Below are 27,994 nucleotides of genomic sequence, written 5' to 3'. Positions count from 1 at the left end.
GAATCTTATTATTCTCATATTTTTTGTCTACTTATGATAAAGGAAGTTTTTTTAATTTTGAGAAAAACAAGCAATGTAATCTTTTCTTATTTTAAGTATATATATTAATTAAAATTATATTAAAATTTTATTTTCATATTAAACATATTTTTAAAATTTAATTTTATTTTTATTAAAAACTTCTTTATCATATCAAACGGCTTAAAGATCTCCATAATTTGTACATTCAAAATGGGTGATAATTTATGGTATCGGCAAAGCCCAATCTCAAGAACAGAAATATTAGAATTAGAATATATTAAAAAATCTTATCAAATTGAAGTTATATAATATCTATCAATTTGGACTTGGCAACTTCGACAAACTATGACTGATTCTCCGAGAAGTTTGAGATGGAGAAGGTGACCCATGATCCTGCTCCACCAATGGTAGAAGACCGTGAGCAGAATTCTACGCCTGCAACGCCTAGAAGAGCAGGAGGATGGCGATCCGTGAAATATATACTCGGTAACTTCCCCTCTCTCTTTTCACTGTTTCAACATTGTTTCTTTCCAGGTCTTTGTGCATGCAAGGTGGTTGATGTTTTGCTCCTGAATGGAAGCGAACGAGTCGTTCGAGAAACTGGCGTCAATGAGCTTGATGTCCAATATAACGTTGTACCTGCGGACGAAATACAACATGAATAACATTGCTGTTGTCAATGTGGTCCAAATTTGGAGTGGGTCCTCCAACATGGCATCCATAGCTGGCGCTTTCATCACTGATACTTATCTGGGCAGGTTCCGGGCCCTCCTTTATGGCTCTATTGCATCTCTTCTGGTAAATAAATCTTTCAATGCAATTCTTTAATTGCAACTCAATTTAAATAAGCATCATGTTCGACTGTTGCCAGACTTGTGTTCCCAGACCCTCCTACACACCACAATTTTCGGACTTTTCTAAATTTGGGAGTTCGGGATCCTTAGGTTCGTTTTTATTATTATTTTAATTTTTCAATCACTGATTTATCTTTTATATTTTCAACTTATTAGACGGAACCATGAATAGATACAGGGTTTCCCAAGTATGAGGAGACAAAATTTCGTCATGCTTTTTCTTTAACCTAAGTTTAAATATTTTCTTCATTGCTAAAAAAAGGAAAAAAAATGTTTTCTTGTTGGGAGGGAGGGGGTAGCACGCCCTTGGCCCCCTTGCATCCTTCTGGGAGCCTCATGCATCATAGAAAGTTTACAGTTTTAGAAATGAGCCATGCTATTATAACTTGTGGATAACATTTTTTTCTACACTTGATATCGATATTTTTATTCAGTTTCCTTTTCTTTCTACTGTCCAACTCATAGGATGAAGCGGAATGGGATCAGGGAGAAAAATTCAAGCCAATTTTTGGATCATAGGATGTGGTTTCGCATAGTATTAAAATCTGGGTCAACCCAACAGTTGTACAACAGTACAACTAAATTGTTGAACTAATACTTTAATCGGTTCAAGGTTCAATGAAATGCATTGTTCATGTTCGATTTGATCACAAATTTGACTAGAGTTTTAAATACTAACCTTGAACCAATGTCTTTAGCACTCAATAACTTGTTCGGTTTTCAATACATTAGAGTTCCCATTTCCCAAAACCCTTCTTTTTGAAAAGGTAATAACGAGTCCAAACTAAACTACTGGGAATGGACTGTCAGTTCTTTTTATTATACTTTTAAATGCTACTTCGTTGATATCACTTAATTCTAATCTCTTCAAAATTCCCAAAGAAGTCCGTAACAAGAATACAAGTCATTGTTTCAGTTAGTCTTTTATTAGTTCGTGCCAGTGTGTATATCACCTCCTTGGATTGCATTTGACAGGGTATGCTGACCATTACCTTAACAGCAGGAATACATCAGTTTAGACCCCCTGCCTGCAGCAACCCACTACACTGCCAGAAATCACAAGGGTGGCAGCTTGGCATCCTCTTTGGAGGTCTTGGACTGTTATCTATAGGAGCTGGCGGGATTAGGCCCTGCAATATTGCTTTTGGGGCTGATCAATTTGACACCAAAACACAAAAGGGTAGGGCGCAACTTGAGAGTTTCTTCAATTGGTGGTACTTCTCTTTCACTGTAGCATTACTTATAGCACTCACTTGCGTTGTCTATGTCCAAACCAATATTAGCTGGACCATAGGATTCGCCATTCCAACTGTTTGTCTCGCTCTCTCTATGTTCATTTTCTTGCTTGGCTGCCACACTTATGTTTACAAGAAACCTCAAGGTAGCATCTTCGTGGACATGGTCAAGGTGATTGTGGCTGCCTGTAGAAAATGTGAGCTTCAGCCTTCTGGGAGGTCCTTTTATGATCCTACACGTACGCTGGATGAATCACCGTTGGAGAATAAAGGACTTGCTCATAAAGATCGTTTTAAGTGCCTTGATAAGGCTGCTATAATTGCCAACCCCAGTACTGAGCTGGACGACCAAGGCATGTCCAGGAATGGCTGGAGACTTTGTAGTTTGCAACAAGTTCAAAACTTCAAGTGCTTGCTGGGAATTCTACCATTCTTAGTGTCTGGGACCTGCTGTTTTATGGTAACGAGCCAGCAGCACACTTTTGGTATCCTTCAAGTTACGCAAATGGATAGATCCATTGGACCCCACTTCAAGATTCCACCTGGGTGGATGAACCTGATATCAATGTTATCACTTTCCATTTGGATTCAGGTTTTTGAGTGTATCTACATTCCTCTGTCAAAAAAATTTTATAAAAAGGCTGTAAGATTGAGCATGGGGCTAAGAATCAAGATTGGCATTTTGTTGTCAATCCTATGCATGTTGGTTGCAGCAAATGTTGAGAAGAAGCGACGGCACTCAGCTTTAAGACAAAATTCATATATTTCGCCGTCAAGCTTTACGCTGCTACTGCCTCAGTATGCCCTATCAGGTTTAACTGAAGCTTTTGCTGCTGTTGCTATAATGGAACTTTTCACCATGCAACTGCCAGAGAGCATGAGAACCGTTTCGGGGGCTGTCTTCTACCTGAGCATGTCCATTTCAGATTACTTAGGCTCTCTTGTAGTCAACATTGTCCACAAAGTAACATCAGAGAATGGAAGAACACCATGGCTGGGTCATCATGACTTAAACCATGTTAGACTTGAAAACTACTACTTCATAATTGCTGCCCTGGGAGCACTGAATCTTGTGTACTTCAGTTTCTTTGCAGTCTGTTTTTCGACAAGTCCACTGGGCACCGAGCTGAAAGAAGTGCAACTGTAGAATTCAAATGCTTACAGGAAGGAAGAGTCGTCTGGACCAGAAGATGAGGAGAAGGAATTGAGCATTAAAAGGGTCTAAATATTAGCAGTTAGAATTTAGAAATGTTAACTTGTCATTTCTTGAACTTGTGTTGCTACTAGGGGTGTTCAGTCCGGACCCGTCCCGATTGGCCCGGTATCGTCCCGATCATATCGGGACGGGTCTTGTCCCGGCCCGAAACTAATCGGGACGGGACTTTACGGGACGGGACAGGAAAGAGGTTCGGGACGGGACGGGACACGGGATTACCATCGGGACGTCCCGTCCCGTCCCGAATATTATATATATTATTTTTTATTTTAAATATATTAATTATATTAATATAATTTATACTTATATTAATTATATCAATTATAATTTTAATACTTACAATTCTTATTTAAAACTAAAGTTTTTTTATATTGATAATTTTAATGGCATGGAGTAAACATGGCGATATCTTTCTTTATAATATATTAATTATATTAATATAATTTATTTTTATATATATCTATTTAATAACTTTTATTTACAACGTATTTTTTGCTTATTTTTAGAAGAGTAATTAGCTTAGTACATCTTCACTAAAGTAGAATAACAATGATTTGATGTTATGTTTGACTTGTCTGTTGTTACTAATCTTACAGTGTAAAGATCATTTGTGTTTATTATTATAATGTGTAGTTATGATTAATATAATTCAATAATTGATTTTAAATTATTGTTATTTATGTACTTGTGTTGTTTTGATTTTAAACTTAATAAATTATATGATTTAAAATTTTAATGAATGTTATTATCCAGATCTTTTTTCAATATTATTTCATTTATCGGGACGGCGGGACGTCCCGATCTTGTCCCAGTCCCGTCCCGACTCTTAACGGGACGGGACGACTTTCGGGACGGGACGGGACACGGGACTAAAATTCAGTCCCGATCTTTTTCTCGGGACGGGACATGGGACGGGGGCGTCCCGGTCCCGTCCCGTCTCGTGAACACCCCTAGTTGCTACTATCAGGTTCTTTGTGGCCATTGAATCTCTTCCTTTTTTAGCTTACACTGATTTTTTAGGGCTTGCTTAGTCCAAAGTTCATTTTTTCTTTCATATCTTGGATGATAAATGTATTGATTCCATTTCTTGCATTTTTTTTCTTCTCTTCAAGCCATTTTTCTGCAATTTTTTTCTTAAAAAAGCTATCTTATGGTGTATCCTACTATAATTATTTGGGTAAATTATCTTATGGTGTATCCTACTATAATTATTTGGCTAAATTTCAATGTCAACATTTTATGAAACTGATTTATTTTGAAAATCTAGACTCCCCCACCCTCTCCTAAAATCAAAAGTTGCGCTACCCTATTCTCCCGTTCATGAAAAGATGAATTAAAAGTATGACTGTTCTGATGAAAATATCTTTGTATCCATTATTTTTATAACATGACAAACATATTAACTATGTGTATTAGTAATCTATTCTCTAAATCCATTATTTTTAACGTTATAAGTGAAATATAAAATTGATCTTATTCTTGAAGGTATAGTTGTTATATTTTAACTTTGCGAGAATTAGTTTGAATTTTTACAATAAGAAAAGATTGTGTAATTTAAGTATCTCATATTAGAGGAGAAAGTGATTTACCCTTATTATTTTTGTTGGTATTTTAGAAGATTCTATGCACATGATCATGATCACTTATGTCTATAACTATTGTTATTAACTTTGTCAAGCCATGTGTCACTTAATGTCCACAACTAAGGGCGATTGACTCAATTAGTCAAAAGAGTTGAACAAGTTTATCCTAAAGTCTCAAATTTGAGTCTTGAAATATAGCCACATCAAATAAATATATCAAAGACATCCCCGAGGTGTTAATAAGATTACTGTTATGGTCCTATACAATCAGGATTTGAATTGGTTTAGATAAAAGGTGGTAATTTTGTTAGGTTTTTCAGGATACTAAAAAAGAAATAAAAGAAATAAAATGCAATAAAAATAAAATAAAACTATTCTTGTACATGTACGTTAAATCCATGTCAAATAAGTAGTTCCCTCTTCTTTTATGTAATAGAAGATGAGTGTGGAATAAAATTGAAGATTTCAAAACTTTCCAAATTCTCATGTAAAAGATACAATTAAGATTTTGAAAAATGTCACACTTGCATTGCAATTCACCTGACTTTTTACTGATCAAAACTCTTTGCGGGTAGCCTTTTCATGGCATCGATCTCTCAACGAAAGTATCAATATTGTTATGAGTAGAAGTCCAAAGAAAACCTTACATCAAAAAACCTGCTTGATTGATGGAAAAGCTCTTTGAAATCCCATTTTACTTGCGAGGTTGACCAGTGTGAGAATCATGACATACATCAATGAGCCAATGAATCAAAATTGAAAAGCCTCGTGAAACTTTTCATCCTAAACTCCTTGTAAGGCTGAGAGTTGTGGAGGTATGATTGTTCCACGTAGAAACAAAGAAAAAGGAACTCTGATCATATCAGGTACCTAGCCTACCGTATCAAATATTCTACAGGCCATATACTTGCTCACATATACAGAACAAAAGAAGATACGTCGATTTGGGAGAAAGAAGAGAATGGAATCTGAAATTGCTCTGTCCATTTGTTTGTTTTCGTGATCTCGCTTTCTATGTATTGTTTGTTGAATAGTTCTTTGATATTACCAAATAATAGATTTGCCTATACCTTCCAATATGAGTTTCCCCATCCTCTCATGAGAAACTTCTGCATATTCAGTAATAATCATTAGAGCTACAGTTTACAAATCAAATGGATGACGGGATTTGGCTTCCTTAAAACAGAATTGGTACGTTTTTTGCCATTGTTCATCAAAATGGCAAGCCAAAAAATAAAAAAAAAAAAGAAAATTCCGTGATGAAAATCCACTCTTTCACGATCAGCTTAAATTGGACTTGCCCTATGTTCACATGCCATTAATCATCTTTGATTGTCATCTTATATCAATTCTATCATGCTAATATAACTTTTAATCCCTAAACTTTTTCTGAATTTTCAATTTATTCCTTAAACTTTGATTCATTAAGACTCATTTCTTACAATTTATTGAGTTAAAAAAGTACAGGGATAGGGTTGTTTTGTGTCAAGAATTTATAAGATCAAGTTGTTCTAATTTAAAGTTCAGGAATTAAGTCGATAATTAAGAAAAAGATAAAAGACTAAAAAATACTCCTTCTGATTCCTATTACAGGGCACCTTCTAGGAGAATTCTTTAGTTTATAAGGTGTATAGAGAGTTATTTAATATCATTTTTCAATTTTATCCCTGTTGTAACTTTAATTTCATGGCTCATCATATATTGTGTTTCTCCCTTTTCTTATTTTTAATAGGAGTAAAGTTGAAATTTTTTTCATTTCAAAACATATTTAATAAGTTAACTGGCATTCATTGATTCTAGTAAAGTAGTACTGGATGGTGTATATTTTTCCAATCCTTGTCGCACATGGCAATCATTGCTCTGGAATTAATGGAAGAAGTTGGGAAGTTGGATCTTGCTTCCATGAAGATATGGAGAGACGAGTAGATAGCCTTCTTGAGTTTGACTGTTAGCTTTTGCTTCCACCATTCTTATAGTTTTAGGGTTGGAGCTGATATACGCATAGTGATTGTCACGAAAACAACACCACATGGACCTATTCAGCTTAACGAATCAAATGTCACCACTTAGCCTTTCTGTCAGTGAAGTAACATATCTCACGGATGTTGCTTTGACATGACATTTCAAGAAATTTGATGGGTACCTAAGTAGAATGAGAAATTCTACCTCAAAAGTTAGCTGCTAAAATGAAAGAACCAACCCACTTATTTATCCCATTGAGTATCCCATACTACTTAATATGGGACTTAGTATCCCATACTACCAAATCTCTATTAAAATCATTTGATGAATGACGCAATTGACCTTTCTAAGTGTTTCAATATACTCTAATGACCATGGATTGTTCTTGATAGATTTTGATACGCTTAGAGTTGAGGAAAACGGAAGGGAATATAAAATTTTAATGTTGATGTTTTATTTCATCTGTGTTTAGATTGAGGAGAATTAATGAGAAGGGAAAATTATATATGCATTGTTATTATCACTCAACAGGCACTTCTTTAATTATTTTCTATTTAGTTTTCTTTTCTTTTTTCTTTCATCGAATTCGAAATTGCCCTGAAAAGATAGACTAATCAAACTAATAATGAGGCAACATACAAGTGTGCTTGAGGTGAATTCCATTATACATGTTTGGATCTAATTACTTTTTTTATATCAGTTAAAGATAATTGTACAGAGAACATCTCAGCCATTCACACAAAACAAAACAAGACAAAAAAAAGGGGGGGGTGAAGAAAAGAAAAGAGAAGAAAGCGTGTTTATTTAGCACAGGAGTTTAGGTTGGGAATGACAATTTAGTGGTCCAATAGTACATTGGACGAAAATGGCCTCTCCTCCTCCAAAACTATTAGGAAAATACAAAATGAGATAAGGAAGAAGAAGAGGAAGTTGAAACCTTGCTAGAATCCCCACTCAGCACTCACTCTTCTCTTTCCTTATCTCTATTGAAGTAGTAACTTGTATAATCATGAGCCTCACTGGGTAGAAAGAAACAAGGATAGGAATTATGGAGAAGAATGAGAAGGAAAAAGTGATGGGAAACAATGAGAAAACTTTGACAGATGATGATGATCCTAAGTTCAACTATAGAGGATGGAGAGCCATGCCCTATATCATAGGTAAGCAAAAGAAACAAACGTTGTATTCCCTACGAGTACAAGCACCTCCTTCTGTGTGTGTGTCTCTCTCTCTTTACTGTGCATTTTCTTTTTTCTGCATGAACTTTGTGTGACTCATCTGCATGACTTGCAGGGAATGAAACTTTTGAGAAGCTTGGAGCTATTGGCACCTTAGCCAACCTCTTGGTTTACCTCACAGCTGTGTTCAACCTGAAAAGCATTACAGCCACAAATATGATCAACATCTTCAATGGCTGCACCAATTTGGCTACCTTGCTGGGAGCTTTTGTCTCTGATACTTACTTTGGTCGATTCAAGACATTAGGGTTCTGTACTTTTGCTTCCTTTTTGGTATTTACACTACTGCCTCGGACATTTCTCATTATGATCTGTTCAATTTTACCAGAATTTGGATATCATGTAAAGCTTTTGTCATGCAACATTAAGCACACGCAACAAAAGATTTGAGTTCAACTGCCAACACATATGATGTTGACTAGAAAGTAAATCTACCAAACGCACCCTAAAATAGCTTCAAAACAAATTGTGACAGTAGATCTGCTATGAATCATGTCTTTTTGGAATTGAGCACTTGAACCATCTAACTTATGAATCTAATATGCATTGAAACAGGGATTGCTCATGATACAGCTAACAGCAGCCATTAAGAATCTGCATCCACCTCACTGTAGGAAGGAGAGCAGCACATGTGAAGGGCCAACGACAGGGCAAATGGCATTTTTGTTGGTCGGATTTGGATCACTTCTAGTAGGAGCCGCTGGAATCCGGCCATGCAACCTAGCATTCGGAGCAGATCAGTTCAATCCCAACACAGAATCTGGAAAGAAAGGGATCAACAGCTTCTTCAATTGGTATTTTGTCACAATCTATTTTGCAGTCTTGGTCTCCTTAACATTAATTGTCTACATACAATCAAACTTGAGTTGGGCAGTGGGTTTAGCAATTCCTGCAGCTTTGATGCTCCTATCTTTCTTAGTCTTCTACATGGGGTCCAAAATATATGTCAAAGTTGAACCAACAGGAAGTCCAGTAACAAGCATAGTGCAAGTGATAGTGGTAGCTGCAAAGAAAAGGCACCTGAAGCCTCCAGAAAATCCATCGGTTTCCCTCTTTACCTATGTGCCTCCAAAGTCTATGAACTCCAAGCTTGCTTATACATACCAATTCAGGTTCCCATAATTGACTAAGTATGTAGCATTTGATGATTTCTACTTTAATTGTGATTGACTCTAAACAGAGCATTGCCCCACAGGTTGCTTGACAAAGGAGCAATTGTAACCCCAGCGGATCACATAAGCCATGATGGGTCTCCAACTGATCCATGGAATCTTTGCAGTGTGCAGCAAGTGGAAGAGGTGAAGTGCTTGTTAAGAGTGATACCCATATGGTTCTCAGCCGTTATTTTCTATGTAGCTATTGTCCAACAAAATACTTTGCTAGTGTTCCAAGCTTTTCAATCTGACAGAAGGGTTGGGCATAGCAATTTCAAGATCCCAGCAGCAACCTACACTATCTTCTCCATGCTGACAATGTCCATATGGTTACCTTTATATGACAGAAAAATGGTCCCTTTACTCAGAAGGCTGACCAGAAGAGATACTGGCATCACACTGCTTCAGAGGATGGGAATTGGGATGTTTCTGGCTATACTATGCATGCTGGTATCTGCCATAGTGGAAGAACAAAGAAGGACTCTAGCTCTGACAAAGTCTGTTGGAGTAGAACCAAGAAAAGGTGCTATTTCATCAATGTCAGGTCTTTGGTTTATCCCACAGCTGGTATTATCTGGACTGGCTGAATCATTTACATCGGTAGGACAAGTTGAGTTTTACTACAAGCAATTCCCTGAGAACATGAGAAGCATTGCAGGGTCTATTTACTTCTGTGGAATGGCAGGGTCAAGCTATTTGAGCACTCTTCTCATTTCAATAGTTCATAGGATGACATCCAAATCTTCAAGTGGGAATTGGATACCGGAAGATCTTAACAGGGGGAGATTGGATCACTTCTATTACATTGTTGCTGCTTTACAAGTTCTAAACTTTGGCTACTTTTTGCTATGTGCCACGTGGTACAAGTATAAAGAAACTGGCAGCACTAGTCTTGAGCTCCATGAAGTATCAAAACAAACAGAAACATCTGCAAACGGCGTTTGAAGGAAAAAGACAGATTTCTGAGGACAAATGGATTTTGGTGGTCCCTACAATACACCGATTTCAACGATGTTATCTCTAGATGTTAGGCCAGTGAGGAGAGTGGAATAAATAACTTTGAACTTTGTTAAAAATGATAGAAGAGGCTAAATAGAACACTTTTAGAAGATGTTAATCAAAATCTTTTAATTAACAATATTTCTAAAAAATTAGTATATGATAAATTATAATGACATTGTACAATTCATATAGCCAAACCTACCTAATGGGGATAAGATTTATTGTTGTTGTTGTAGTAGTAGTAGTAATAGTATCTCTGAATATTACACCTACATTATTTTCAAAGTTTTGGACTCGCTCTTGATTAGTCCCTCCACCAGTCAAAACCAAGACAATTTTACATGTTTTGACTTTTGAGGTCTAAAAAGTAGTGATTAAAAACCTTTAGCCACTACATCATGTTTACGTATATATTAGAGCTGAATAGTTGAAACATATCTCAACAAAACAGCACTGTTTAATTCTTTTAAAAAAAAATGCAATTGTTAGTCTCTATATTTTTAGTATATTTGGGTATTAATTCCTATAGTTTTTTCATTACTTCTAAGTTCTAATCCTTAAGTTTTACTATCTGTATGTAACGTTAGTCTTTATTGTTATTGACAGAGTTAAATCTGCTGATATATACAAACTTTGTTAATTTTATTATTGAATTGGTAAAATTACAATGAGTTGAAAATTATATAAACAAAATGGTGTCTGAGCTTTATGCCTTTATGCTATCGTAGTCGCATTTTCTTCTTTCTAAAGCTTTACCTATTGCTTGTTTATTTATTTTTTTTAACTTCTACTCATTTTTATACAACTTATCATAAATTTAACAAGTCAACATAAGAAATAATAGAATTTAAGTGCACATTAGCCACCATTAAGTCTTTATCATCACATTTAAAAATAAAGAGACAGATGAGAGGAGAAAAGGTACCAAGAACAGTTATATTTTCTCCTCTTTATTTTTAAGTTTATCACTTTCACTTATATACACGCAAGAGCTTCCTAGTGCACACTGTTTTCATATTTTACGCTTATTAAAATAAAAAAATTAAAATGTAAAAATAATTTAAATCCAAAGTTAAGTCATTTAATTTTATTCTAACCAACTCAAACGAAACATGGGCTTCTTATGTTCTACTTGACTATTAGCATGAGATTCGTCTGCGCACGCCGTGCACTCTTAAGTAGCACCAAACAAAGAATTAATTGGAATTTTCTGTAGTTGGAATAAAAAAAATTAATAAATAACTTGTACTAATACAAAGATTAAGGGACCAATCCCACATAAAATATTAAATAATTGAATAAGAGTAGCATGATCATTAGTCATTACACAAATTAACAAAAAAAAATTATTGCACTCAAGAAGCAAGTGGTCCATAACGGTAGAATCTGAGTCCACATATATCCAGATTCTTTGTAGCATTAATTAAACAACATTCTAAACCTTCGCAGACAAGTAGATAGGAAATTATATAAAAATCCCTCAATTCAGTTCCGTGATCATCGGGCATTTTTTTTTTTTTTCCCTAATATGGCTATGTAATTGAATTCAAATCTGAAACCTCATGTTTCAGCGGCCCGGATCCTTTTCACCACGATGAATGCCTGGTGGTGCGTCTTTTTCCATTTGATTGACAAATCAAAGAACCTGAAGCCAAATTTTGATGCATTAATTCCAATTTTTGTCTCTATTGTTGTACCAAGGAATGGAATGCCTCTTCGGTCTTCAGTCCTTTTGGACTGCTAATTTGTTATTGCCCAACGTTTAACTTCACGCAATATTGTTATGACCTTTCTTTTTGGTGGAAATTGTTATGACGTCTATGCTTATTTCTTATTTCTCATTTCTCATTTCTCATTTTAAAAAAGAATGAAAGTTGCAAATTTAGCCACATATTATTTTTGGAGAACCACTGAATGACTGAAAAATATTATGGTAAAAGAAAGATATGGGAGAACCTAAAAAATATGATGGAATAATGGACATTCACATAACATCATAATATTCATAATACTCCCCCTTAGATTTTCAGATATTATACCTCATTAAAACCCTAATAAGAAAAATTTAATGGGACACAAAACTTAGTAAAAAAAAAAAGAGTACACAATATTTTTATATTTATGAAAGTTTCTTTGTTAAAAATTTTATCAAGAAAATTCAGTGAAATAAAACCTTAACTAAAGAAAAAAGAGTACATGGCACGACTTTCATATTTTATGGAAAATCTTATTTTTCAAATATTGGCCTAATCATCTCATTGGAGGTATAAATAATTTTAATAAACCTCATGACAATAGACTTTCCTTCATATCAACATTCATTGAAGCTTGAGATATGGAATCATCTCGATCACTAAATTAAAAAATGTACACATAATATAATTTTTTCCTCACAAATTTCAGGTTGTGAGTTGATTGATATACACCTATACCACCACATTATAGATGTATCTCTTAATTTCATTATATCTTTGTATGGTTTATATGGTGCCTAAATAAGCTCATGTCAACTTGATATCTTTCATCTATCTGGGTTCCAAACCCAGTAATAGCTAGTGATAATCTTATAATTTTCTTTAAACAATATTTGAGAATTCTATATATCATATTAACTAGTTAGGAAAAATCTTTTGGTTCTTCAATAAATGTTATTATGAATTCTCAATAATACTTTTCATCAATACTAATTCGAGATAATTCAATCGGTCATGCCAAATAACATTAGCATACTTCTAGCATACTATACTAAGTTTATTTGGAACTCGAGAAAATAATATCACAAATAAATTTTTTCTTTGAGTATGAAAATTCTTTAAACACTTCTATCAATTTTATCATTTCCTATACAACAACAACAACAAAACCGCTTATTTTTAAATGAGTAATAGCTTTAATATTACTTAAACAGATTTTTTTTTTCATTGTATAGCTTTAATTCAATAATAAAATGATACAGAGATTTTCAAAAGTTCTTCTAGAATTAAATTATAAATAACCTTAAAACTCTTGCTATTTCTATCTAGCTTTTGCAATAATGATAGTCAAATTTAAATATCAAAACATAATTATTATATTATTCATTCTAGGTGAATTAAAATTTATCATATGTCATAAACATTATAAGAAAAGATCAATAAATCAACTATATGGACATATAATCAAAGAATATAAAAAAAAGAACACATATTTAATTGCTCACCTCCTTTTAGAGAATTCTTTTGAGAGAAGATCATTCTTGTCTAATCTCTTTTAAAATTAATCTCTAAACACTCTTAGATGACCCATATAATTTTCTTTAAAATAAAATTTTTCAATAAAATAATTAAAATTATCTATGTATAAATAATTTTATAAATTTATTATTATAAAGGCTTTTCATAATCATTCATATACATTTTCCTAACATCTCGTGGTCCTTTATAATAAAGGGCATTAGCACCCTTCAAGTTGAATAGATTATAGCCATTTTGTCTATATATGGCTCGGACATATGATAACAATTGTTTGTAAGCATGTTAATTTTTTTAAAAAAAAACTATTATTAATTTTTTTGCAATATAAATTATATTGACTATAATTTTTAGAATTATGGAAAAATAATCTTTAAATCTAGCAAGGCCTTATGAACCATTAGCCTTTAGAGCTACGATAGTTAAAAGCATCAAATTAATCATCAGGGTAGTCATGGAAATTCTGCAAAATTTATAGTAACCATAGGACAATAAAATTATCCTTTTAAAGAATAGTCATGATTAAAATTAAGATAGCATCTAGCCATATAATAACAAAATCAATTATATCTTCTGGCCATACAATCATTAAATCAAATATGGCTTTTAGCCATGTAATCATAAAATTATGGGAGAATTTTAACTAAGGATTAGGGATATAACTTAATTACTTGTGGGTCCCAAAAAAAATTAAAATTTCAATTTAGTCTAGGAGGACTGAAATGAAAATAATTTTAACAGTGAAGAGACTAAAATACCCCTCACTTGTTAATTTTTTTCTAAGATGTAGAATTATTAGTTGTTAATTTTTTTACTTCACTTATTAATTTACCAATATGAATTGTAAATTACATGAATTGACCTACTAATAATTATACAAAACTTGCACATCAGTTGTTTAATCAGAAGCAGCAATATTAATTGTTAAATGACTAACTTTATTTGTGAATTTACAAACATCAATTATAAATTATTGATAGGTCTTATATTTTTGTGCGGGCCCAAAAAAAGAAAAAAAATAAATAGCATTGCTTCATTATATATATATATATATATATATAAATAACAGCGTGATATATATACATGTATGGTGTTGGTAACTAAATAGGAAATTGAGATATGATTCCAACAAATAAAGTAAACTGGTTACGCTGGATTATAAAATAGCTTGAATATAATAATAAATTATTTTAAATGTAAGTAATATCAAGACCTATTTTATATTTTATATGTATAGCTTCAAGATTCACAAAAATTTAGCTAAATAAATTATTTTAATTGTAGATAACTTCAGGATGTACTTTATATTTTATATGAATAACTTTAGAATTTATTTTATATTTTATATGAATAATTTTATGATTTTATATTATGTGTTGATAAATTTAGAATCCAATTTTCTAAAAATTATGTGTAGATAGCTAACAAAATTATGTATAGAAAAAATGAATTAAAAATAAGGAATTGAATGTAGGATAAATAAATAAATGTAGATATTTTTAGGATCTACACTATACCATGTGGTTATATTTTCAAGATTCACCTTATCTTTCTATGTGAATAACTTCAAGAACTCTATATTATATATGGATAATTTCAAGATCTACTTTATGTTATGTGTTGTGCCTCACTTCTAGATTTAGCACAGAATATGTAATTATTATTAATTGAGGAAGGAAGAAAACAATTGAACCAAAAATTTTAATAAATAAATAAAATATAAAATAACAAGAGTGCATGGATAAAAGAGATTTGCTCAATATTTAACTGAATATAACTCCATCTTTATTAGAGATGTTCATTAGCATGAGCATTAATCTCTAATTCAATAATTATAAGGGCACTCACCTAATTATGTCAAGAGTGAAGCAATTGTGGTGTTATGAAATAAATAAATATTTTGAAGAAGAGAAGATAAAATATTAGAAGGAAAGAATATCCAAATAGTGAGAGAAGAGATAGTTCTCATTTTAGTGCGAAGACTACAATTAAGGTATATTCTATTTACAAGTACAAATATATCAATTAAAGTAAATAAAAGGCAAAAAAGTAAAAATACTCAAGAAGTTGTCAATGAAATTATTTTGTTCACTATGTTTATGACCAAGTGGTCAATGTATTTGACTTTTAACAATTTAATCACAGATACATTGAAAAAAATAATTTCATGAGCACTCATATTTTTCTCACCTAAAGCTATTAGATACTCTTAGTTAATGACTTCTTAAATATTTTTATACATTTTTCCTTGAATAAAATATAAAAGATAATAATAGTTAAAAGATATTTTAATAACCAAAAGATATTAAAAAATCTAAAAAATATGATGAGATAATAAATATCGACGTAATATCCTTATATTCATAAAACCAAATAATTCAAATGTATTTTTTCGAATATTCCAATTGGAAACCTGCTATCATGACTTGTTAAGATTTCCAGTCATATACCCACGGTGAGGTGATCGTGTCTCTTGTCACACATGATTTTTGGTCTGACTAATCTCCACAATCAACATCAGCTGTCCAATTATTTTGGGGTTTGTTTGACAGCTGTCCAAATCATATGCTTAGTCTATTATTAACAACTAATTTACGTTTAATTGGAGTTTAATGAGAACAAGCTCCCCTAAAATTATTTCTTTCCATCCACAATACTTATTGAAATACTTTCTTAAATAAATATTATTTTCCATTAGACACGTTTTCTTATGAATTATAAGAAATTTAAAATATAAAATTCTTTGTTGATACCAACTTGCTTGCTGCTCCTTAAAAAACTGATTATAGATTTTATAAATTTCATGCATGTTATATTTTATATTGATTATACAAAACTTTGACCACTGATCATACACAACTAAAAATTAATGAATAAATATTAAATTCATTTTGGACAAAGCTAATTCTGAAACATATATTTATTTTTTTATTAAACGTCTGCCAAAAAATTACTATTTTTTTAATAAACTAGTCGCTCGAAAAGAAAACAAACCACCCATGGAAAAAGATGCTGTCACGTGCAAAATGCATGAAAATAGCATAAATACAGAGCCCAAACATGTATGCTGGGAAGCCCATTCTGAAAATGAGTTTCAACCATTTTAATTTTTGGCGGGTAGGGTAAACAAATTTTTGTATTCCAAATCTCCCAGCCCTATGAGATAGAAGCTAGGAGCTAGGGCAACAAAACCAGTAAAGCCCCCACATCTCGTTAGCATGACGTCATTCCATACATACCCTTACCTTTATGGCGATGGACACGTAATAAGTTAATTTGGTTGATAAAGAATAGAAGTGTCGCCCAATTCATCTAATCAACCACCACACTCAGCGGAACAAGGCTATTTGACATTGTCGTTACACATAAGTAAACCCAATATCTAATCAGTCTTGTGAGTTTCCATCTACTTTTGAAGTTAAAATTAGTCAAGGTAGACATCATGACGGTGAGATTCAAAACAACAGGATAATCCCATGTTTTCCTTCAAAATTTATTCGTGCGTCCATATTTTAAAATCCTGGCCCCAAGTCATCTATCAAGCACATAACAAGAACATGAATGCCTAACTGCCTGTTCTTTTCTGGCTTCATAGATTTGTGAGATAGATGAAAAGGTACATTGGTAGCAGGACCCCCCCCCCCCCAAAAAAAAAAAAAAAAAAACAGCACATATATAGAGCTAACAAAGCACTCCTTCAAGTGCTCAAAACAGAACAGCACCATAAAAAGGATATTCAGGTTACCCAATGCAATCATTCACTACATCCTATTACTCTCAGCGCCATTACCATGTGCATCTCCTCCCCTTCACGGCATATCTATCAGTCGACAAATGGATTAGCACCTCAGACTGTGTATGCTTGCTGAATTGTTTCTATGTCAAGCCCCTTCAGCCTCACAACTGATTCTACATGACCTTTCAGTGTATGCAGCTCTCTCAGCCTGCATGAAGTTGCCAGAACACAAATAAACACATGATTGCAGTGTATCTGTGTGTGATTAGTAAATTCTCCCTTATTTCATTTCCTGGTAGCACTTGGCCCTTATGATTCTGACTTCTGAGTTTGATTTGACAAGTTCGTGTGAAGAAAGAAACGAAAGCGCGGTGATGCTTTTGTGTACCTTGCAATTTCAGCTCTCCTTTTTGCTTCTTCAGCCATTTGATTGAGTTCATGGAAATGTGTGCGCTCGGTGAACAATTTGGGGTCAGGTGCTTGTAACCCATGCAATGTTCTTTGTGCATGTGCCCATTGGAGTTCCCTTTGTTCCTTTCCAAAGTCCTTTTGCCTTGTGAATGCAACCTACATGTCAATGAATCCAGTGAGCTCGGAGCTGTAAGCGAAAGACCTCGGATAAGATGCCCTGACAAACTCCACTTGGTACTTACCCTTTGCTCAATGACAAGATCCCAAGCTCTACCACTCAAAGCATAGCGGATGAAGAACTTGAGCAAATCAAGTGGGATATAGAATATTATGTTGTATAACCATATCACGCCAGCCCAACCCCAACCTATTCCTTCAATTGCAGCAAAGCTCCAGTTTGCATAGACTGCAACCAAAGTAGCAATCTGCGGGGGAACAAAACCATCACTAGTGTTATTATCCTTAATGCTACGTGGAAAGAACAGTAGCAGAATAAATGAGCATTTAGCTAATTGCTTACCAGCTGGGCAATCACAAAAGCAGTTACCAGCAGTATGCCAGGACGCTCAACATATGACCAACTTCGAGACCGGGTTACAAATATGAGAGCCTGACTGATAGTGCTCACTTGAAGATACATTGCTGATGCAAGTTTTCGGAAATCATCACGAGCAGTTTTCTCAAGACTTGAGACCCCAAATACTCGCTGAAAAATTAGAAGAGCAAGAGACCATCTAAGTATCCAACAAAAACAAAAGCCTGATGTTGAAGACCGAAGTTGACATGACTAGGGAAAAATATTCATGGAGTGAAATTGTAGTTCTACCGGGAAGAAATCTGTTTTGTATGCCGCCCAAAAGAATATCACTGTCATCATTGCCAAGTAACTTCCAAGTACAATTCCAGTGGTAAATATCTCTGCCAGCTTCCAGCTATCTGGTAGAGGAGATGGTTTTACCCGATCTTTTGAAATTGTCATAATAGTACCTAAAATGTCATAATCATGTACAATTAGAACTCGGGTCGCATAGAAGCATGCTGCAGAAGACAAAAAAGAAGACAATGACAGAAAAGAAACAACAAACCATCATTCAGAATGGCAATAATGAGAACCATGAAAGGTGGAAAGTCAAACTTCCAGATAAGAGCCAGCAACATGAAACCAAGCTGCAACATCACGTCGAACATGTAGAATAGGGTAAGAAAATTGAAGACAAATTTTATCAACCACGCTCATGCCAGGGAGAAAATTGGTAACAGAGTGGAAAAACAATTTACGTACCACAATACGAATTGTAATTGAGACAGCATAAATCTGGATAAAAAAAAAAAAAAAGAAAGAAAGACAAATTGGTTAGCTGATATTTGTTTAATAAGCATCTAACACTAACATTAACCCCAAGTGCATTTGGCCCAGACAAAAACCACTCCACATTTTAAAAAAAAAAAAGAAATGCAGTACTATAGTGGCACAAGTGGTAAGAGATCACATTGGCTCTCACGAAAAGAAAGTTGGGGGGTGGCAACTTTCAACCAAGTAATGATAAGAGATCACAATAGTTAAATTGCTCACTGTATAATTTTTCATTCTCTGAAAGATAGCCCGACTAGTCAAAACAGCACTGATGATAACACTAAGACCAGGTTCTGTCAAAACAATATCAGATGCACTACGAGCTGCATCAGTCGCATCAGCAACAGCTATACCAATGTCTGCCTTTTTAAGGGCTGGCGCATCATTCACTCCATCACCAGTCATTCCACATATATGTTTCCTAGCTTGCAAGCGTTTCACAATCTCATACTTGTGCTCTGGACAATTATATAATATATAATTATATAACTATATAGATTTAGTAACATGACAAAACCGCTAAAAATATTTTAGAAGGGAAAAATACGTACAATTCAATATATGTCAGACTCAAACAATTAAGGAAAGGCTCAGAAAGTGATCAACATAGAAGTATACCCGGGAAAACACCAGCAAATCCATCAGCCTTTTCAATCAGTTCATCAACAGGCAAAGCAGCAATGGATTCATCCTTGTCCTGCCCGAGTAATGCTGATGAAGGATACATGTTGGTACCCATTCCCAAGCGGCGGCCCGTTTCCTTTCCTATAGCCAGTTGATCCCCTGATAAAAAGGCAGGAAACTAAAAAATAAAATTTGAAAAAGGACTTGCCTTGATAAGGTCTGAACAATGACTGATAGCACAGTGATGTTGGAATACAGACCCATCATTAGGCACAAAAGAAAAGCTAATTTCCAAATGGGTAGCATGCATCAAACAAATTCTCACTGTATTATGGTGAAGATGGTGAAGTTGACAAGTTAATTTTCTTTAGGATCAATAACATGGAAACCAACCCTTCAGTCATCCAAAAGGCTTGTTTTAGCTACTTTATATTTAATTACATCCTTGAATATCATAAGTTTTAGTCAAAGGTATTGTTTAGTTGCCAGAATAATGATCAAGAATGGCTGAATAGGACTCAGATATCAAGACAAGGAGTGCGTCAATGGTTTGGTTGGACCCAGTAGTTTGTTCCTATGCATCTAAGACACCCATCAGCCACAATGACTGACTTCAGCACTACAATACAATCAAATCAAAAGCTTTCATTATAGTATGTAAAACTGACCTGTAATCATTTTGACATTTACTCCAAGGTTAAGTGCCCTCCGTATTGTTTCAGCACTATCATGCCTAGGTGGATCAAACAGAGGCATAAGACCAATAAACTGCCACGGACCTCCAGCACTCTCTTTCCTTCCTTCTGGAACTTCCTGTTAAAAAAGGGAAAACCTTGCATTGTAAACATTTCAAACTTAAAATAAGACATGTAGCATAGCTTATAGGGATACATATTTACCACATTATCAAGCATGAATGCATGAAATTAAAAAAAAAAATCACCTGGTATGCTACAGCAAGAGATCGCAAACCACGCTCTGCAAACTTATCTATCACTGCATGAACTCTACGTTCAATGTCTGACTTATTGTGTGCAAGATTAAGAATCTAACAATCAATCATTACCGATCACAATAAGAATATGGGTCATAAGAATAACATAAAATGTTGTGAAAACTGATAGCAAATCACCTGCTCTGGTGCACCTTTGCTTACTCTATGCATTTTACCATCACGATCAATATAAGTTAATGCTGTCCGCTTATCAGTAGGATTGAAAGGAAGAAAATGCACTTCTTGAATGCCAGCACGTGCCTTTGGTAGCAACAAGTTAGAAAAAGGAAATTTGTTACTAACTAGAGCACAAAAGAACAAACTGGATGGGTTCTGGTTGCAGGCTTGCAGGGGCAGCTTATAAATATATTGCATGTGAAGAATAGCGGCAAATAATAAATCATTGACTAACCTCTTTTGGATCAGCCAGCATCCCAACAATGGCAGAATCAATTGCATCTTGATTTTCAAGTCTTGAGGCTTGTGCTGCCATCAAAACAACAGTATCTGGATCTACTCCTTTTGTAAAGACCTTGGAGGTTGAAATGGGGGGGAAATTACAAGAGGATATCACGCTGAATGAGATAATCCAGAAAGAAACACGATTCATCATCTAACCTCAATAAGGTTCCTGTCAACAGTGAGCTTGTTTAAAGTTAAAGTTCCAGTCTTATCACTGCAAAGTACATCCATGCCTGCCATCTCTTCAATAGCTGTCATTCTCTTGGTGATAGCCCCCTGCAAACATCATAACCCATTAGTATGGGACTAATACATATACACACTACAAGAATGCTCAATTAAGACTCGCCAAGAAATCTAACCAACCTGCTGAGATAAACTATGAGAACCAATCGCCATGGTCACAGAGAGAACTGTGGGCATGGCAATTGGAATTCCTCCAATAAGGAGGACAAGAAGGTTATCAATTCCAGGGCGATATTCTCGATCTTGGATGGGATACATGACAATAATCTCAATAATCATCCCCACAGCAATTGAACATATGCAGAAGTTCCCAATTGCAGTCAAGACCTATACAAAATAATGCATAAGAACAAAGGAAGCCTGAAACATGAATTGGGCATTTCAGAACAGAAAAAAGGTGCCTCCTCCCATGTTACCTTTTGGAAGTGACCCACTTGATTAGTGGTATCTACAAGGTGAGCAGCTTTCCCAAAAAAGGTATGAACACCAGTGGCGATGACCACAGCTTCAATCTCTCCTTGTTTACATGTAGAACCAGAGTATACACCGTCACCAGGTCCCTTGGTAACTGGCAAAGACTCTCCAGTAAGAGCAGACTGGAAAGCAAAAGGCAGGAACGAATAAGGGGAAAGAAGGCTGTGACTAACCCATTTGGCATGTTAAGGAATTATACGCGAATCAAAACTATTAGAGAACCCACTTGATCAATTTTCAAAGGATCCCCTTCGAGTAGACGTGCATCAGCTGGTATAATATCCCCAAGTTTAATACTGATTATGTCACCAGGAACCAGAACCGCGGCATCTTGCTCATTCCACCTGCCATCTCGAAGAACCTTTGCAACGTAGACACGAGAAAATAAACTTATAAGGACGAGGAATACAGGGAAGAGAAACGAGATGAACCCAGAGCATAAATTTTGCTGTACCAATGTCAAATTCACATAAATATCAAGCCAATAAAGCCGCCCACGGTAATTATAAATTCGTCCGTACTATGAAATGAGGAAAACAAATTGTAGTTTAATTTGACACCTTTGCTTTTGGAGCGAGGCGAGCCATGAGAGCGGCTGCAGCATTACCCGCATTGTTCTCCTCGATGAAACTGATAGTTGAATTGATAAAAAGCAGCGTAATGATACCCACAAAATCTTGCCAGTCAGGAGGCTTCCCCTGCATTAAAACTGTGAGAAAGGATTCAACTTAATAAAGTTTATACTCAAACCTGAGCAATATACTCACCCCACCATTGGCAAGTGCTATTGCCATTATAGCAGCAGCTTCCATGACCCAAGACAGAGGATTCCACATAAATCCCAAGAACTTCAAAAATTTGCTCTCCTGAAAATTCCCGGAAAATTAATGGCAGAATGGAAAAAAAAAAAAAAGACACACGCTCAACTCCCCAAATTAGGTGGCTTGGAGAAGGCAACAAGCTAAGATGGCGACTAAACCTTTTTCTCCTCAAGCTTGTTGTGGCCAAAGATGGCCAGTCTCTCTTCAGCAGCGTCAGAGGTGAGACCTTCCCTACTACATCTCAGATTCTCAAACACCTCCTCAATGGGTATGTTCTCCTGCATTAAAAAAAAAAAATCAAAATAACGACCAAACGGAAAACAAAAATTACCCATAACAGCTACGAAGCTCAAAGCCATTCAGATCTATTACCAAATCCACAGCTTCCTTCAAAACAGCCTCCAGTGCTTCAGACTTCTCTGCCATCCTCTCTCTCTCTCTATCTGTCTCTCTCTAAAAGACCATTCAAAAATCAAGACCCATAGAGATAAAGCCGGTGCGTAAACCGTGATAGCTGGAAGCACCAAGCAGATGGAGTATACAATGACAAGAGGAAATCTACGGGTTGAAGGGGCTTGTACTGATTTGATTTTTGACCCCAGATTCCTTGGACCAAAGAAAGCAACGAGCAATACCAAACAAGAAGGGCAACAGCAAATCTGCAGAAAGAAGCGACGCAGAACCCAGAGAGAAAAACCGCAATGGAGTCCAGTACGGACACTATAAGAGGAGTTGAGCAGGTTGTAACAACTAACAATCACATTTTATTTCTTTTTATTATTATTATATTAAGATATTTTTTAAATTTTGTCCCAATTCCACATGAACCTGAACCATATCACCTCGAAATTACAAAACATTTTTGCCGTTTTTTTAATACCTGTTTCATTTTTCTTGTGTATGAGTAAAAATGAGTTAAATTCAAAGACCACTCGAAGAAAATCCGGAAGGGCGCAATGGTCGTATGTTTGGTGGGAATACCAGAGGAAGTCGGCGGGCTAACCTAAAAAGAAGATATCTTCTTTCTCGGCCGTAACGTGACAAGACGAACATTTTTATGTGAAAAGTTATATTTTTTATATTTGTGTTAAAATATTTTTTCAAAATCATAACTATTTTTAACCGCAAAATGTTACTCGAACTGTTCGCTAGTTATAAGATAATTAAAAAAAAAATTACACACACGTATATATTAATAAAGCTCAATAATAACTTTAATAAAAAAAATTATAAATTTATTTGTTAAAATTATAAGATATTTAAAAAAATTACAGATACACATTAATAAAACTCAATGATAACTTTGATAAAAACTTAATAATAACACTTTACAAATTTATTTTTTAAAATAAAAATATAAATTTTTAAAAATATTTTTTATTTGATATAACTTTAAGTCTATACATTTAATTATTACTGTCATTTTAATTATCTTTCTACTTAAAGAATAATGTTAGAAAATCCTCATTAATAAAGCTTTTTTTCTATCAAATTATCTTTTATCTTTTTAGTGGATAATGCTTCATTAAAATCACAAGATCAGTGCTTAGGGTATATCAACTTGGTCATTTCTCATCCCTTCCTCCCCTTGTGTGATAAAAGATGGAAGATGGTTAGAGAAATGACTCTCTAATAACGAAGTATTTGCAAACTTAGCTAAAACATCAACATTTCTAGCAAAGTTTTTAGGGATAAAATTAAGATTAATAGACCAATCTCTAACTAAGATCAATCTAACTTCTTGAACATTGTCTCAAAAGGGATGGTTTCGATTGGAGTCTCTCAATATCAAGTTGATAGTAGTTACACAATTAGAGATAAAGTTGACCTTTCTAATTCCCAACTTCCAACAATATTGTAAACCGTGGCTATCTCAATAATTGTGGGTGGTAATGATTTTGCTTCGGACCAAATCCTGAGATCCATCCATCCATCATTTTGTTATCTAATGATGCCTCCAATTGCATTGCCTTTATCCTACTTGATTGATTCATCAATCTCCAAGGTGAAAGTATCTATATCAATATGGTGGCTCTGGACTGGTAAGGGACTTGCTCTCTTGTGCATCTGCATGGTCTGTTGAATCCGAAAGTCCCGTAGAGCCTAAAAGTAAATATTGAAGGGGTTAATATAAATCAGCTCCTCCTCCTCACCAAACATTCTCTTACATCTATTAACCCAAATATCCCAACAAACATATTAAAAAAAGTCACTCTAAGGGATGTTTTTAAAAATATTACTATCCAACTCCTTTCTAATGTTCCCTTTTATCCAATCCTAACTTTCTATATTACAAAACTTATCCCAAAATTTCCTTGAGACAAGCTCAAACCACTTATCTAGCATTACTACAATCTCAAAGTAAATGCATTAAATTTTCTTCTCTTTGACATCAAAAAATGTATTTGTCCTCTTCTTGAATTCCTTTAAGCCTTCTTAGTTCTATTATGTAGACATGAATATGAGCAACGAGCCATGGAAAGTACTTCATTTTCTCTAGAATTTGTACTCTCTAAATGCTTTTCCACAATGTGTTGCTATTGCTTTATGCACCTATAGATAAGAAACAATAGGCAAAATTAACAATAAAGTTTTCATTAGAGGATGGATTCTAAATGATGGGGTCTATTTTACTCCTCTCAAAATAAATTATAGTGCGAGTTAAATGATCAACAGTATACAAATCAAACCAAATCCTCAAATTCCAAGTATACCACGTCCCATTTGGGAGGATGTACTCCGACACCTTTTCCTTAATGTCACAAATAAGCATATTTTCACTATTAATCTCAATCAACGATTTTCCTAAGCTAGACCAAATGTCCTTTTAGAAGTAAGTCTATTGGTTAGTAGTGATTCTTCTACCCAAGCCATCTTTGAGTTCATTCCAGGCATTGGCAATATTGTGCCAAGTCAGGGAGGCATTTCTTTTCATGTTGACCTCAAGTATGAGATCTAATCCACGCTTATACTTTGCTCTAAGAACTTGTACACATAGGGCTTCATTCTTTTTGATTAAATTCCAACATAACTTCATTATGAATGCTTGATTTTGTAATCGAAGGTCTTTTATACCTAAACCACCTTCTGTTTTGCTTTTAGTAACCTCTTTCCAATATACCAACTAAAGTTTCCTTTGATTCTCCTCATTTTCCTAAAGGAAATTTCTACTAACCTTTTCAATTTCTTTCAACAATGTTATTGGCATAGTCATGGTCTGTATGTAATAGCTTGGAAGGTAGAAATGATTGCTTTTATAAGGGTTGTTTGACCTGTCATGCGAAAGAATTTTCCTTTCCGCCCAACTCTTGTCATAGAGAGGATTAAAAAGGCTGCCAAAAGTTCTCTTATGTATGAGAGGAATGTGTAAATGCTTGCCCAGATTAATGGTCTGTTCTTACTTAGTTAGATATATTGGTCTCCACTTCTTTCCCATTATCGCATCTTTAATGATATGACTGAACTTCTTCATACAAATGATGAAGATATAAGGGGAAAGGAAATCCCATTGTCTCAAACCTCTAGTTGGTCTGAATTCCTCCGTCGTCTTTCTATTCCATAAAACCTTTGGCTTTGTAGTGGATATGCATTTTTGAATTCACTTGCTTAAGCTCTCATACAAACCAATTTCCTTTAGTACTTCCTCTATAAATTCCCATTCCATTTTGCCATATGCTTTTTTCAAATCCATTTTTACGGCTAGAAATCCTTTTTTTCTTTTTTTCATCTTCATGGAGTGGATTATTTCTTGTGTAATAATAATATTATCACTTTCTTATGGTCTTGTTATAAAGTTGCATTGATGTTGTCTTGCCAATTTGTTCATGACACTTTTCACTCTATTAGCAACCACCTTTGAGATGATTTTGTAGCTTACATTGCAAAGCGCTATAGGGCAGAAATCTTTTATGTGTTCAGGGATGTCCAATTTGGAAAGTCCTTTATTATCTTATATTTTAAAATAATAAAATACCTTTAAAATTGTCTTATAATTTTGGAACAGAGAGAGTATTATTTTTATAGGGTTTATTTCAAATTTTTAGAAGATTTTACTAAACTTTAAAATATTATAATTACACTTTCGGTTGATTTAGTGATAGTTTCTGAAAATTTTCATACTAACATGCTCAATTTTTGGTGAATATTTTACGAATAAAGAATTTTTATATCTCTAAATATAAATAAAAAGTTTTTTTTTTGTTATCCTTTACCTAAAATGAGATAAAATCCGCAACCTCGGATTTAAGGAACACACAAAGGAGGTGCCGGGTGCTTGGCAACCGCCTAAAATGTTACAATTTGCAATTTTTATTTAAAAATAATACAAAAATATAAGAATATTATAAATTTTGATTTAGTAAGTAAAAAATACTCACTTTATTTAAAAATATAAGGTATTTTTAATTAAATTTTACTCCAATAAGGTAATTATTTATCTTTAAACTAACCTTATTTTTTATATTTATCTTATTTAATAAAGTGTTTCACTCCAAAATAAATATAAAATAATTTATTTAATAGGAACACTTTTAAAAAAGATAATAATTACATCTTAAAAGATTTAAAATACATTATATTTTTATTATCTAATTCCTTAAAAAATACTTTCTATTTTGTAACAAATGGAGTGCTTTATTTCCTTATAAAAAGCCAAACGGAGTCTAAATAAATTATTGCATGCATTGTTGGCAAAATGCAATTATTGCGCACAAGAGAGTGGCCGCAGGACCATAAGCCAAATCCCCAGTCACATTTTCCCTTTATGTTGTTCCCTACACACACAGCTCCTAAAAAATCCATTAATTTGACGCTCATATCAGATCAAATTGTTTTTTTTTTTTCAAATCCCATATGTTCATTGGAGATAAATAATAAAAAGACATGAGTGAAAACCAGTTGTAGAGCATAACAAAAAGAGTGTCACATGCATGCTAAATTAGTCGGTATGTTCCGGTGTTTAGCATTATGCCAAGAGGGATTTAATTGTCCTTGAACCAAACATGATTCCACCTATTTTCATGAATCCTTTAAAATCTTGATCGGATGGTGCATATGAAAACTAGATGCACACAATTCATTTCTAATTCTTTACCTAACTTCCACTTTCTACCCACCAAACAAGTCATACGGGAGAGATCATTACATATACTTCACGGTCATATCCTTTTCCCTCCAGAGGGTCATATCTTTTATATCATATTTACTAAAAAAAGTCTAGATGTAGAGACAACATGTAAAAAAAGAAGTATTTTAATGCAGAGAAAATATATGAGTGTGTTGTATGTTTTTAAGTTGTTCGTAATTATTTATTCAATGTAAATTGTTTTTATTAGCCATTATAGTGTCAAAATTTCTAGCAAATGATCTTTTTTAAGAG

General features: G+C 34.1%; 3 protein-coding genes across 5 annotated transcripts; 2 read left to right on the top strand and 1 right to left on the bottom strand.

Annotated features, from left to right (window-relative positions):
- The first annotated feature begins 377 nt into the window (after positions 1-377).
- Positions 378-3,872, top strand: LOC129309636 (protein NRT1/ PTR FAMILY 2.8-like). 2 transcript variants are annotated; one of them, XM_054951290.1, is made up of 4 exons: positions 378-507; positions 602-819; positions 1,851-2,055; positions 2,257-3,872. In XM_054951290.1, exons 1-4 carry the CDS (start codon positions 393-395, stop codon positions 3,255-3,257), a joined length of 1,539 nt encoding a protein of 512 aa, XP_054807265.1. In that variant the 5' UTR covers positions 378-392; the 3' UTR covers positions 3,258-3,872. The 2 variants fall into 2 exon arrangements, with proteins under 2 accessions (XP_054807265.1, XP_054807264.1); XM_054951289.1 differs by having other exon boundaries at positions 1,851-3,866.
- A 3,831-nt stretch (positions 3,873-7,703) lies between these two features.
- On the top strand, positions 7,704-10,509 carry LOC129307996 (protein NRT1/ PTR FAMILY 2.11-like). Of its 2 annotated transcripts, none has more exons than XM_054948951.1 (4): positions 7,704-8,031; positions 8,165-8,382; positions 8,665-9,221; positions 9,305-10,509. In XM_054948951.1, the coding sequence occupies exons 1-4, from the start codon at positions 7,920-7,922 to the stop codon at positions 10,206-10,208; spliced, it is 1,791 nt and encodes a 596-aa protein (XP_054804926.1). In that variant the 5' UTR covers positions 7,704-7,919; the 3' UTR covers positions 10,209-10,509. The 2 variants fall into 2 exon arrangements, with proteins under 2 accessions (XP_054804926.1, XP_054804927.1); XM_054948952.1 differs by lacking the exon at positions 7,704-8,031 and adding an exon at positions 8,438-8,534 and having other exon boundaries at positions 8,218-8,357.
- A 6,435-nt stretch (positions 10,510-16,944) lies between these two features.
- LOC129308713 (ATPase 11, plasma membrane-type) lies at positions 16,945-23,375 on the bottom strand. The gene is made up of 21 exons (XM_054950041.1): positions 22,990-23,375; positions 22,776-22,895; positions 22,564-22,662; positions 22,357-22,494; positions 22,023-22,157; positions 21,739-21,918; positions 21,443-21,649; positions 21,233-21,352; positions 21,027-21,146; positions 20,753-20,875; positions 20,564-20,668; positions 20,289-20,433; positions 19,615-19,779; positions 19,216-19,454; positions 18,925-18,957; positions 18,728-18,809; positions 18,469-18,629; positions 18,163-18,348; positions 17,885-18,067; positions 17,620-17,798; positions 16,945-17,439 (listed from the first exon to the last, which is right to left on the bottom strand). Exons 1-21 carry the CDS (start codon positions 23,041-23,043, stop codon positions 17,343-17,345), a joined length of 2,871 nt encoding a protein of 956 aa, XP_054806016.1. The 5' UTR covers positions 23,044-23,375; the 3' UTR covers positions 16,945-17,342.
- Between the last annotated feature and the right edge of the window lie 4,619 nt (positions 23,376-27,994).

The sequence above is a fragment of the Prosopis cineraria genome, unplaced genomic scaffold, assembly GCF_029017545.1.
Source record: "Prosopis cineraria cultivar Desert tree isolate PC_DT_omini unplaced genomic scaffold, ASM2901754v1 PC4, whole genome shotgun sequence".
In the NCBI taxonomy this organism is placed as follows: domain Eukaryota; kingdom Viridiplantae; phylum Streptophyta; class Magnoliopsida; order Fabales; family Fabaceae; genus Prosopis; species Prosopis cineraria.
The sequence above is the reverse complement of the archived record's forward strand: the minus strand, read 5'-3'. Positions and strand labels throughout refer to the sequence as shown.

Excerpts from the sequence above, each read along its gene's own strand:
- LOC129308713 (XM_054950041.1), bottom strand. The coding sequence starts at position 23,043 with ATGGCAGAGAAGTCTGAAGCACTGGAGGCTGTTTTGAAGGAAGCTGTG. Across the intron at positions 22,495-22,563 it reads TAGCACTTGCCAATGGTGGG|GGGAAGCCTCCTGACTGGCA; the intron begins GTGAGTATATTG and ends GTTTTAATGCAG. Across the intron at positions 21,919-22,022 it reads ATCCTTTGAAAATTGATCAA|TCTGCTCTTACTGGAGAGTC; the intron begins GTGGGTTCTCTA and ends TTTGCTTTCCAG.
- LOC129309636 (XM_054951289.1), top strand. The coding sequence starts at position 393 with ATGGAGAAGGTGACCCATGATCCTGCTCCACCAATGGTAGAAGACCGT. Across the intron at positions 508-601 it reads ATCCGTGAAATATATACTCG|CGAACGAGTCGTTCGAGAAA; the intron begins GTAACTTCCCCT and ends CCTGAATGGAAG. Across the intron at positions 820-1,850 it reads GCTCTATTGCATCTCTTCTG|GGTATGCTGACCATTACCTT; the intron begins GTAAATAAATCT and ends TGCATTTGACAG.
- LOC129307996 (XM_054948951.1), top strand. The coding sequence starts at position 7,920 with ATGGAGAAGAATGAGAAGGAAAAAGTGATGGGAAACAATGAGAAAACT. Across the intron at positions 8,032-8,164 it reads AGCCATGCCCTATATCATAG|GGAATGAAACTTTTGAGAAG; the intron begins GTAAGCAAAAGA and ends CATGACTTGCAG. Across the intron at positions 9,222-9,304 it reads GCTTATACATACCAATTCAG|GTTGCTTGACAAAGGAGCAA; the intron begins GTTCCCATAATT and ends ATTGCCCCACAG.